Source organism: Geotrypetes seraphini, chromosome 2 (assembly GCF_902459505.1).
Source record: "Geotrypetes seraphini chromosome 2, aGeoSer1.1, whole genome shotgun sequence".
In the NCBI taxonomy this organism is placed as follows: domain Eukaryota; kingdom Metazoa; phylum Chordata; class Amphibia; order Gymnophiona; family Dermophiidae; genus Geotrypetes; species Geotrypetes seraphini.
In genome coordinates this window covers 345,558,361-345,571,167 of record NC_047085.1, presented here as the reverse complement: position 1 = coordinate 345,571,167, position 12,807 = coordinate 345,558,361, and the positions used below count along the sequence as shown (strand labels likewise).

Below are 12,807 nucleotides of genomic sequence, written 5' to 3'. Positions count from 1 at the left end.
TCACGGAAAATGGTTGGGGCAGGAGAAGGGGTAAAAGGGGTGTCATAGAGTGTCATGTGACTAGTCAGGCAAAACTGGGTGATTATGTGGAAAAGTGAGGTAATTTTGCTTTTGAGATATTTCATAAATATTTTAAGGCATATGCCTAAGTTGTTTATTGTATGTTGTTATTTTTAATAATCTGTTATATTCTGTTTTATTATGTATATAATGTTTTGTTTTAATTATGTTTTTATCGTTATTATCCACAAAGATGGTTGATATGTGGGCTACAAGTGTTTTAGATAAATAAACAGTGTTAAAAAAGAAAATTGCGGAAACTTTGGAGGGGGGGGATCCCTCGAACATTCTAGACCTACTACTTTGGTCCAATCAATTATATTATCTCAGCTAGATTACTGTAATGCTATCTATCTTGGCATCACAAAGATTTGCCTTCAAAGGTTGCAATTGATTCAGAATACCACTGTGAAGTTGATCTATGGAAAGAGCAAATTCGATCACGTGACTCCTTTGTTTTTGAGCTTCCACTGGCTTCCGGTTCATCTTAGAATTCAATTTAAATGTGTATGTATTATTTTTAACATTTTATATGGCATTTTTGCTTCTTTTTGTTCCTCTATCATGGAACTTTTACAGATTTTCCTATGCGAGAGATGCCCAACAATTTAAGCTTTCCCTCCCTTTTAGGAAAGGAATCAAAGGAATCAAGAATTTTAGACTTTCTTTGGTTTTTAAATTTTCTCAACTATGGAATGAACTTCCTTTAACCTTGCGATGTCCTAGTCCAAAGTCTTCCGAAAATCTTTAAAAACTTTCCTATTTGCAAAATATTTTTAAAAATTAATTCCCTTGAAACTTTTGGTATATTTTTTATTAATTATTGTTAACCGTGTCAAGCTTCCTTTGGTTGATGACCTGGTATACAAAGCTAAGGCCTCCTTTTACGAAGCCACGTTAGCGGTTTAACAAGCATAATAGCATGCGCTAATTGGCCGGCCGCGCTAGCCGCTACCGCCTCCTCTTGAGCAGGTGGTAGTTTTTCAGCTAGCGCGGGGGTTAGCACGCGCTAAAAATGTGCGTGCAATAAAGCTGCTAATGTGGCTTCGTAAAAGGAGCCCTAAGTTTTAGTTTAGTTTAGTAACTCTATCCCTAAACATTTTCATACTGAACAGGCTTTACCCTGATTTGAACCAAGCTTTAAGGACTTATTTTTCCCTGGCCTAAAGGAGTTAACAGCACTCTAATTTGGGGTCCTGGCTCAGCCCTCGGTTGCTCTCTGCTCTCTTTTCATACTCGTTTCTTCCCTTTTTTTCTTCTGCTTTTCTTGTTTACTGGTTGTAAACTGCTCTGATATTTCAAGGGCAGTATATCACATATTCCACCTCACTAAAACAAAGCATAAAAACAAATATCTCAATAACAAGACATTTGACAAACAATAAAATAGACAAGATGCAATAGAACACATAAAAAATGTTTTAAACATAATAAAAAGTAAAAGCAACTTACTTAGCCTCCCCACTTTTATCTGGATATGAATTTTACATACTTGTATGAAGAAACCTTACAGTAGAAGTGGTGTGTGTTTGTAAATACTGATATCTTGTAACAAGTAAGTTCATATACCAATCTAGTCAGAATGATGAAAATAAAGGAAAAACGTCAATCACATGCCATGCATAATTTCTTGTAAAACTAACATATATACCACAAGGCGGTAAAAGCTTCAGAATGTTTATCTGTTGGAGAATGGCCAAAGGATAATCCAGAATCAGCTGAGCAAGTTATGGTTTGAAAAATACTGATATATTTCAGTGTTGCTCAGTATCACTAGCTGCCATAGATTGTGGAAAAGGAGATGTTTAGGTGAAGTAGGGGGCCCTTTAAAAAAAATTTTTTTCAAATTAAATACAAAGCATAAACTTTGAAAGAAATAAAACAAAATAAAATACTCCCAATTTCCCCATTGGGAATTAAAGTTATATAATATGAATAAGAAAATATGATACAGAATATAGTCCTCAAACTGAGTGGGGGGGGGGGGGGGGCAATGATACTAATCCTCCAGGGAGAGGAAATTAAGACTAAAAAAGGATACTAAAAGAAATTGAGCAAATCCTTTCAGCTTTCTGACTGACTTGATTTTTACACTTTTCCCCTAGGCTGCAAATGAAATCCCCTTCCCCTCTAGAAAGAAACGAAACTAAACTGGATCATAAAATATATATCTAACATCCTAATATGAAATAAAGCATTTACATGGAAATCTCAATTGGAAGAAAGCACCTAAGGAGAGCACTTTATCCCGATAGGCTAGAAATTCCTTTCTCCTAGCTTGAGTCCACTTAATGTCCAGAAAAATATATATTCTTTCACCTAAATAGGAAATTTGCTTCAAGCTATAGTACAACTTTAGAACCATCTCTCTTTCTTGGTAAAAGACAAAGGTAACCAACAATGTTGCATGACCAGTGAACTCAATACTTAAGGATTCCAATAAAGCTGTTATATCTTGCTCTTCTCCAATTTCATTCTTGTCTTTAAGAGTCCTTTTCAAAAAGTATAATTTTTGTAGTGGAGGAAAATTGGACTTGGGAACTTTCAATATAGTAATCAGGAAATTCTTGAAAATTTCCCTTGGAGACATGCATTTAGGAAACGGAAAATTCAGAAATCTCAAGTTCAAACTCCTATTTTGATTTTCCAAGTTCTCGATTTTCCTTAGAAGTAAAGCCTTATCCACAGTTTTTACTTCATTAGTAGTTTTCTCCACTTCTCCAATCTTCTCATTCTGTTTCTGAGCTCCCATTTCAAGTTGTGCAATTTTTGTTGGTATATTCAAAGTTACTGAAATAAAGTTAGTACATACCATATGGAGATTTTCAATGACAGCCCACAAGGAATCCAGTGTAATCACTGAGGGCTTTGAAAGTGGCTTGAGGTCAGGCATTCGAGATTGCTCTTGTTCGAGCCGTAGGAAACTTCCTAGGCTCTTATCTCCGCTGAACTCGCCACCACTTCTACTCGGGTCACCTCCCCCCACTAAACAGCGATGCTTCTACTTGCATCGAGGTCTCTCCTTCCGGGTTTGCCGCTGGGAGCGTTCCCTTCCCTCTTTACGAGAGTCTTCTGATCGAAGATATGCCTCCGCCGCCTCTCCGGTTGTTGGGGGAGGCTCAGGTCCCAATGGGCTAAGCAAAAAATCGATTTCCAAGCTGTGTCCTCCCTGTGGCACAGCATTGGATACGCCCAACATCGCTGAAGGTACCACAAAAGATGTTATTGAAGTTTGACACAATGTTGATATGGCAGGAAGGAGTGGAAGGTTACTCCTCAACCTCCCTCTTCTTTTAGGCATCAGGAAGATAGGTAGGAAAAGTATTAAAGGAAAAATTATAACACCGGAGCTGGAGCCTGGACTCGCACATCTTGCTCAGTCGCCATCTTGCCCCCCCCCCCCCCGATGTAGGGGTCCTTTTACTAAAATGCTTTAAAAATGGGCTTAGCATGTTTTAGCAGGGGACTTTCCCATGTGCTAAACTTGTATTTAATTTCGTTTCCACCAAAAACAGGGAAATACTACTACTACAAACGTCAGTTAAATCTTGTTATTATAATGAAAGGAAACTGTGATACACACCAATTTCAAGAGAGTGAAACTATTTTAAAGTACACTCAGAGAAGTGAAACTCTGAAGAGAGAGTGATCCCCCTCTTAGGGCAAGAGTTTACCATCCAGTCACTGCATATTCAATTTAAGTAGTCACTCTCTGAGAAATGGTGATATTCTTTTTTCTCTTTTTTCAAAATTTTCATATAATTCCAAAATTAACGTTTCTTCTCATGCTACAATTTGATTTCAATATATTACTGGAACATTGATACGATGCACTTATCTCATGAAAATAGTCTTATGGGGTCCCTTGTATTTTTAAAGCATCAGTTAAATAAGGCTTTTTCTTTTTTTTTTTTTTTTTTGCAGGTCATGAGCTAATGTTGTCATTAGCAAGCAACTGCAAACAATTAATGCAGGAGAATTTACCACCTGTTATTTAGAAGGCTCTAAGGGGAGAATTCATTAAGGAGTGCTAACTGATTTAATCGAGCCGTGTTAAGGTATTTTTTTTTTTTATTGCTGGCCGCTGCACTAAAAGCTCTGAGGCTTAACTCATAGAAATTCTATGAGCATCGGAGCTTTTATTGCAGCGGCTAGTGATTAAAAGTTCTAACGTTGCTTGATAAAAGGGAACTTTAGTCTATGCTAACCAATAAAGGGCTAGAATCACAAAGGACATGGATTGGATCTGATCTGATCCAAGTCTGGGGGGCTGATTCACGAATTGCCCCCAATCGACCGCCGACATGCCCCCAATCGACCGCCAGGATTGCTCTGTAGTGATCCTGACGCATGCGCAGACCATCTGTAGATGGTCTGTGCATGCGTCTAAGAGCCACGACTTTTTTAAAAAAAATTTTTAACTTTTACTAGTTTGCTTAGTGAATCTAGCCCTTAGTGCGCACTGATTATCGCATGCTAAATGCTAGGATACCCATTATATTCCTATTGGCATCTTAGCATTTAGCGTATACTAATCATTAGCATGTGCTAAATCAGCACCCCTTGATGAATCCCCCTCCCCCCAGTGCTCCTGCCTTAAAAACAGCCGCCAATCGCATGTCAATCGTGCAATGGCACCTTTTACAGAATCATGGCGACATGAAAGGTAGGTGCCGGGAATATAGGCCAGGGTTTTCAATGCCTACATTTCTGAGGCCCACCTTTCACAAGGATCACATGCACGGAGGCGCCTTATGACACCTAGGGCTACTCATACCTCCAGCATTAACCACGCCTACAGTGGCATTAGCCATCGTAAAGCTCTTCCATAGGAGTAATAATAATGTTCTTTTTTTTAGGTACCTTTAGGCACCTCCATTTTTTTAAAATGGCATTTTAATTGGTTTTTCAGCGCAGCCACTTAATGCACCGATTTAAATCAATTAAAACCAATTAATTTTAGAATCGGGCCCTTAGTACACAGGAAATGGCAAAATGCCTTAATACTTTTTGTGGTAAACTTTCTCTCATAAGCTAAGCATGTGTTAGGGTTTAATGCCCTTTATTAAAATGTCCCTTTGCTATCTGCAATTTCATTACAAATCTCCTCTGTTAAATACAGGACCAGGTTAAAGAAGCTCTTGTAATGATACTGTAATTCACCTGCCAACCTATTTATTTAGTCCAAAAAAATAAAATGGCCAAACTATATCCGTTTATGTTATATCCAGCCCTGTCTTCAGAAATCCATATACAGTTATAAGGATCTGGATGTAAATATGTTTGGGTATAAATCTACCCCACACTGTATCTTCAAGGATGCCTCAGCCCCACCACCAAGTAAGGTATGAGAGAAAGATCTTTTATTCATACCTTACTTGGAGTCGGATGACGGCAGCGACCTCGGGAGACCCTTGATACAGCACTTCTTTGTGCGAAAGATGTTGGGTCAGACTCCCAGGTTTGGCTGTGATTAAGCTAAGTACAATTGCACTTTATATTTATACTATTTATTATATTTATCATATTTAAAATAACTATAAAACGAAAGTATTTAAAAATAAGAGAAACAGGGAAAATGCTATTTGAGAAAAACACTTGATATGCAACAAGTGGGACAGCCAATGATGAGGCACCATGTAAATCTTCCTGCAGTTTTTTTGAGAAATCACACAGCGGTGGAGTGGTGGGGATGAGGCGTCCTTGAAGATACAGTGTGGGGTAGATTTATACCCAAACATATTTACATCCAGATCCTTATAACTGTATATGGATTTCTGAAGACAGGGATTGAGGGGTACAGATAAGAGTAGAGGTAGATTATAGGGATGGGATTAGAGGTAAGTTATAAAATTAATCAGGGATCACTGTTCAGGTACTAGGCCTGATGGGCCGCCGCGGGAGCGGGCCGCTGAGCAAGATGGACCTCTGGTCTGACTCAGCGGGGGCAACTTCTTATGTTCTTATGTTCTTATAACTGTATATGGATAACCTATTTATTTAGGGCATGTCAATTAAAAGTGTTCTGATCAAGGCCAATATGAGGGTATCGGATGCCCTGTGGGAACTTTCAGCTTTGTGTTCCCTTCAACTAACTTTCATGCCCCCAACGCCCTTCCTCAGAGAATTTGATTAGACTGAGCAATCATAATCGTCCCAATAGCACTTGCCACAGAATAAGCTTGTAAAACTGCATCAAATGTTACATATTAAACAATTTTCATGTATACAGTAATGACAGCAGCTACTAAAATCCATCTACCCAGGTAAAGGGGATATGCAAAAATTACCCACCCTCCCTGCAGGGAATAAAATACGCTGCTGGCTCTTTGCTAGTGTAACAAAAAGAACAATTGGCAGAACCCTATATTAACCTCTCAAAGAACATCTGCTGGCTTTATTTAAATAGAAATTAATAAAGGTGAGACACCCCAGTACGGGCCGTGATCGGCGTTATTCTGCCAGTGGTTGGAGTTATTGTTAATTAAGAAGATTTTTCTGCATCAGCTTCCAGCCGGGACTTAACTGGATGTTTCAGCTCCTGATGAAGATTGCGAAACGGAGCTCTGTCGAGCTGAGACAATCACTCGTTGGGACTCGGATGAGTCTTGTGACTGGACTGTGATCTTTGATTATTGTTTGCTGGGATTTATATAAAATTTGCGAATGAAATGATTTTTTTTAGATATATCTTTTTACATCTTCAGCACATAAGCACTTTTGAAAATATTTTGAAAATATTTATTTAAGGGGTGGGGCTTTTTGAGCCATTCCTTTTTGGCCCTCCATTTTCCTCTTACAGCCTTTTGCTGGGCGTTTATTCACAGTCACTACTTATTATTATGGAGATCAAATAATGTATGGGGCAGGACTTATTGAGGGTTTTTAAACTTGGTGCTGGTCACCTATGAGTCTTTTGCCGGGGGCTACAAAAGTCATATAGCAGTATTAAAGTGCTCAACTTTGGCCCATACTGAGGTGTCTCACCTTTATTAATTTCTATTTAAATAAAGCCAGCAGATGTTCTTTGAGAGGTTAATATTGGGTTCTGCCAATTGTTCTTTTTGTTATGCTATAGGTTTGGCAGTTTTCCAGCTAGTGTGACATCATAACCACTTGCTTTGACCTCTACTTCTCTTTGCCATCCCCTAGCTGCTGCCCTAGGCAGCCACCGCTTTGCATAATGGTTAAAGCCATCCCTCATCCAATACCTCCATCTCGCTCAACATTCAATATCGTTTACAGACGCTCTAATGCTTCAATTATAATTACGTACTCAAGCCTTTATAGGTTGTAGCACCATTAGGACCTGAAGAAGGAGTATGCAAGGTCTTGAAAGCTCACACCGCAACTTTTTTTCTTGCTGGTCCCACAGGGCTTGATTTTTATAGCAGGTTGTCTATGTAAGAAGTCTAAAAATGTATCTCGTTTATAAAGGCAACTTACCCTCTCTTTTACAAAGGTGCGCTAAGCTTTTTAATGCGTGCTAAACGCTAACGCGTGCATGTTATCTTATGGATGCGTTAGCGCACGTGTTGATTTAGCACACGCTAAATCCACACTAAAATGCTTAGTGCGCCTTTATAAAAGAGGGCCTTACGTGCTTTCTATAACAGGCACTAAGATCCAACCCAAACAGCACAAAAATGGCAACCCACAACTTTACACCTGCTCCAATGAGATGCAAATGTCTGAATGAACTCTACAAGCCTCGTTTATACAATTAACCCCTCTAAGGCCCTTTTCTGGGTGTAAGCAGATTTACAGACAGACAGAAAAAGCTATATAAAATGACCCCCCCCCTCAAGGGTTTCACAACTTCCACACACTCCCCTTTTCTCCAGGACTGATAAGGGCTTGGAGGACTCCATAATTAGGGGATCTTTTAGTAAGCTCAGTTAGGCGCTAAATACGCACCTAATGCAGCTTAAAATGGCTTCCTGTGGTAGCTGCCAAATGTATGCCATGCTAATTGCATGCTCAAAATTAAATTGTCTGATGGGGTATGTCAGGGGGAGGAGACTGGGTGTTTCTGCACTTAAGTTCGGGATCTGTGCCCGATTTTTATTTTTTAATTGGTAATTGACCACACTGGGTTTCAGCCAATCAAACCCCCCATTAATTAATCAATTGAAGAGTTTGGCACCAAACTCTTAGGATGCCCAGTGATGCCTAAGTGGAGGTGCCCCCCCTCACCTAAAGATGCCTAACGATACCTATGTTTTAAAGTAGGCCTGGTTATGGGCGGAGAATAGGTGTGGTTGACTTGGGTATCATTAGGCACCCGACACAGGGACCGCCAAATTAGGCGAGTGAAAAGGACACCTAAGTGTGCTTAGACGCTACTGGGTGAGACTGACAACTGTTTTTTTGACTGACAACTATGCCGAGCAGGCGCTGCTCCGCGCCTTTTATATAATCTGGCCCTTACTGGTTAGCCCTTAGTGCTTATAAAATAGGCGGCAAAAAAGTGCTCGTACATTAATTTTTAGAAATGGCTTTGTACTACTACTACTACTGTTATTTCTACAGCACTAGCAGACATATGTTACCCCCCTGCTGAAAGCCTTGCATTGGCTTCCAGTTTATTGGAGAATCCAGTTTAAGGGCTCTGGCACGGTAGCAGTTTAACGTGCGCAATACCGCGCGCTAAACCACCGGTCGCGCTAGCCGCTACTGCCTCTTCTTGAGCAGGTGGTAGTTTTTGTCCAGCGCAGGGGTTAGCGCGTGATGAAAAGTCACATGCGTTAACCCCGCTAGCGCGGCTTGATAAAAGGAGCTCTAAATGTGCCAGTATAGTATTCAAAATCTTGTATGGGATTTTTTTCCCCCCATTGATTGTTCTCTCGTTCAATTCCCAACAGCCATTACATTCCAGGGGAATTCATAAATATAAGCTCGCCTTCCCCTCTATTAACAGAATTAAAGCCTTAGGCAAGATATGTCGATCCTTTACTTTTTCTTTTACTAAAATTTGGAATGATCTTCCTATAGAAGTCAGACTTCTTCTTTATCAGCTTTTCGGAAAATTTATAAAACTTACCTATTTCAGAAATCCCTAAATGACTCTCCAATTTAAATCAAGGTTTATACAAGATGAAGCCTGCACCTCATTATCTTGCTCTCCTTGTTCTACAATTAATTTTTGTGAACCAAGTCGAGCCCTATTGGATTGGATGGATTGGGCATGTGCAGCGCTATATAGAGTAACGAATAAAACAGTCCCTGCTCGAATGAGCTCACAAACTAATCAATCTAGACAAACAAACGGGATGCAGGGTAGGAGTTACAGTTAGTGGGGATGGTCAAACTACTGGCTAGGGTGGTGAGCAGAGGGTAGTGAGGAATAGGATTATGAGTTGAAGGTTATCTCAAAAAAGATGGGTTTCCAGCCTACTTTTGAACAAGGGAAGGGCATGATGCACAGACACAGGTAGTTTATTCCAGGCATACGAGGCAGTGAGATGAAAGGAATGAATTCTGGAATTGGCAGTGGAGAAGGGTACAGATAAAAGCAACTTAGCTGAGGAAGAGAGTTCTTGGGGAGGCGTACAAGGAAAGACAAGAAGAAAGTTACTGAGGGGTTGCGGAATGAACTCACTTGTAGGTCAGTAATAGGAAGTTGAACTGTATGCAAAGGTGGATAGGGAGCCAGTGAAGTGATATGAAGATAGGGGTAATGTGAGTGTAGCAAGATTGGCAGAAGATAAGACATGCAGCAGACTTTTGCACAGATTGCAGGGGGGGGGGAGAGGCGGTTCACTGGGAGACCTGTTAAAAGTACATCGCAGTAGTCTAAGCATGAGGTTATGAGGGTATAGAGTAGACAAAGGTCTGGATAGTGTGCTTAAAGAGGAAGGGGCAAATTTTGATGATGATGTTGTAGAGACGAACATCACTAATGATAACATTATCACGTCATCAATAGAAAAAAAAAAGAAAAATTTTGGGGCTGCAGTAAAAATGGCCTTAGTGCATGGGAAAGACCCACATGAGGGTGCTCTAAGGCCTCCTTTTGCTGTGGGTTAGTGAAAAGACCCCTTAGTGTATTCAACAAATAAATTGAAAGCCGATCTGAGTTAGTAAAGTTTTCTAGATAGTAAAATCAAGTAAAAAGAAAGAAAAATCAAGGGCTACCTTACTTATTCCATTGCTACAACAACCACGGGTTAGAAATGGGTGTGGAAGAAGAGGAAACAAGCACCAAGGCTGGGAAATGATCACCATTGTTTCCAAATTTATTAGGAACACAGCGGGCCTCAGCAAAGCAAATATCTCACAATATAATAATACTAACTGTATAACCTTGCGAGTTCATTGTGTTGACATAATAGAAATCCTTTAGTTCTACACTGGAAAATATTTGACTGGCAATGGGAATTATAAAATGCAATAACAGGAGTAACACAGGAAAAAGCAACTCAGCATATTAAAAATGCTACTACATATCAACTATGGCACAGACACCTGTAAATCAGAATAACCAGATGCAGCAAATACAAAGCACATACAACTGTTACAGCATCATTGGGATTCAGGGATTCAGCACCAAGCAGAGCTTTCTCAGAACCCTCCACTTACTCTACTGAAAAATATAAATATATATAACTTCCAGATAGAAATATAAATACTGCATTACAGCAAAGGCTAAGAACCACACCAAAATAGAATTCAAATGTCAAATGTATATACAGGTCGTGTAAAAGGTTTACAAAACTTTCTGCTATAACAATAGATCAGATATTAAATTCTACCAAAAGACTTTTCTCTATAAACAAACAAGCAAACAAAAAATAAAAATCAAGCAATGTGTCCAGTCGTGAGATCTTCTCCCACTGTAGCACAACTGCTCCATTGTCATACTGGAACAGCGTTCACTTAAATAACTTTAAAAAATACAACTGATGAAAATAGAAAGGATTCGGATTTCCCCCCTCTTACGAAGGTGAAGCCAAAGTAGGTCCCTTAAATGCAGAACTTCATCAGGATTCAGGCTAAAGGGGTCTTTAAAAAAAAAATGCAATGAATCCCAGAGGTTGAGGGCTTTGCAGAGTTTCTGTTGGACTCCAGAAAAGAGGAGAACCTGCACAAGAGTTTGAAAGTGTCTCCAAACAAAAAGAGCACCAGAGCTGGAGCAGGCACCCGGCATTACCCTCTCTCCATGGCACAGCTGGGGGGCTCACTTGGCGCTCGTCCGCCTCTGCTCCATGCCATTAGGGAGGAAGCCAGCGATGATGGGAACCGGCCAGATCAGGGCTGCCACGCTCCACACAATGATGACCAGGGTCATGAAGCAGGCCACCAGCGTGGACTCGATGGGTTTGCGGTTCAGCCTCCAGCCCTGCTCGCTCTTCAGCTCCTCCAGGTTGAAGTCCAGGCAGCAGAAGTCACGGCGCTCGCCGTGCAGCAGGTGTGGCGGGTGCTGGTGGCCTCGCCGGTGCCCTCCACCCCCACCCAGCCGGCCGCAACCCACGCACAGCCGCAGCTCCTGCTGCGGCCCGGGCAGCGCCGGGTGCTCGATGAGCAGAGGCGGGGCGGCATGTAGGTAGGCAGCCGTGTAGGCGGCACGTCCGGGGCCGGCGGTGGAGAAAAGCAGCAGGTCGCACTGGAAGCCCAGGCGGGGACCGCTCCAGCGCACCAGCAGCGAGGTGAGCAGGAGGCGCTGCACGCTCACGTTGCAGGTGGGCTCCAGCGGCTCCGCCAGGGCAGCCCTGCTGACCTCCTCTGCCCCCTCTTCCTCCTCCTGCAGACTGGGCTCCAGGGAGCTGCGGGAGGCATTGGAGGGTGGCGACTGCAAGTCCAGGATAGAGCAGGCGGCGGCAGAGACGGCAAGCATGGCCAGCAGCCCCCGGAGCATGGCTCGTTCAGAGAGGAGGAGGGGCGAGGAGGGGCATGAGAAGGGATCGTGGTAAGCAGCTCCCTCTCCTGCTTCTGCCCTGGACTGTCTCACCTCGCTCTCACAGCCTCCATCCCATTTGCTCTCTCCCTCCCTCCTCTTGGCTTTGTTTGTCGCTGCTGCACTTCCCTCCTCCTCCTTCTCCCCACGAGAGAAAGAAATCTCCGGGCTGGCACTGGAGCCTTTAGCGGCCAGCGAGCGTCCGCACAGATTTGTCTCTTTAAGGAGGGAGTGGGCGTCTCTTTTGGAGAGGAGAAAGGTTGCCCTCCGCATGGGGCTTCTAAGTGGATTAAGGAAAAGGAGTTCTCCCTATTGCAAGTGCCACTTACCAGATTAGTTTGTCGTCAGAGAGAGACAGAGCGAGTGAATGCATCCAGCAGCAGCACCTCTTGAGACTCTTACCACTGACATGGGCTGGACTGTAAAATCAGACGCTGACTCTTGTACTCTGTCATTGCCTGCAGGCAGCGGCGCCTGACACAGCTCATGGCTATTGCACTTAGCACAGCAATCTCCCTCCTCTTCCTCAGAAAGCCCAACAATAAACAGGGCCACACCTTCCACGGCAGGGGTTTGGTGGTAGCTTATGCCTTTCTTACTGGTTCAAGACCAGTTTCATTCGGGCCAAGTAGGTATTTTCCTGTCCCCTGGGTGGAGGGTTGCCGTAAAGCTCCAGAAAAAGGGTTTGACTGAAGTTAAACCCGGATGTCTCAATCGGTCCTACTTTTTCTGGAGCCATATGGTAACCCTACCTGGGTGGCACTGACAGGTAACTACAAAACACAGACAGAAATCTTTGGAAACTGTCCTCCCATGCTCCCCACTTTTTTTTTTTTTTTTAAACAGTATGG

The 12,807-nt window shown here is 42.1% G+C and overlaps 1 protein-coding gene across 3 annotated transcripts in view; it reads right to left on the bottom strand.

Moving 5' to 3' along the window:
- The window catches only part of TMEM158 (transmembrane protein 158), a 32,490-nt gene extending 20,054 nt beyond the window's left edge, over positions 1-12,436 (bottom strand). For 2 of the 3 annotated variants that reach the window (XR_004538405.1, XR_004538406.1), the window contains exon 1: positions 11,213-12,436. Coding sequence is in view for 1 of the 3 variants with exons in the window: in XM_033934385.1 (XP_033790276.1) it covers positions 11,240-12,229 (990 nt within the window). In the remaining 2 variants the exon portion in view is untranslated. Of the gene's footprint in view, positions 1-10,275 lie in introns of those variants that run through there. The other variant, XM_033934385.1, reaches the window with a different exon arrangement.
- Positions 12,437-12,807: the final 371 nt, after the last annotated feature.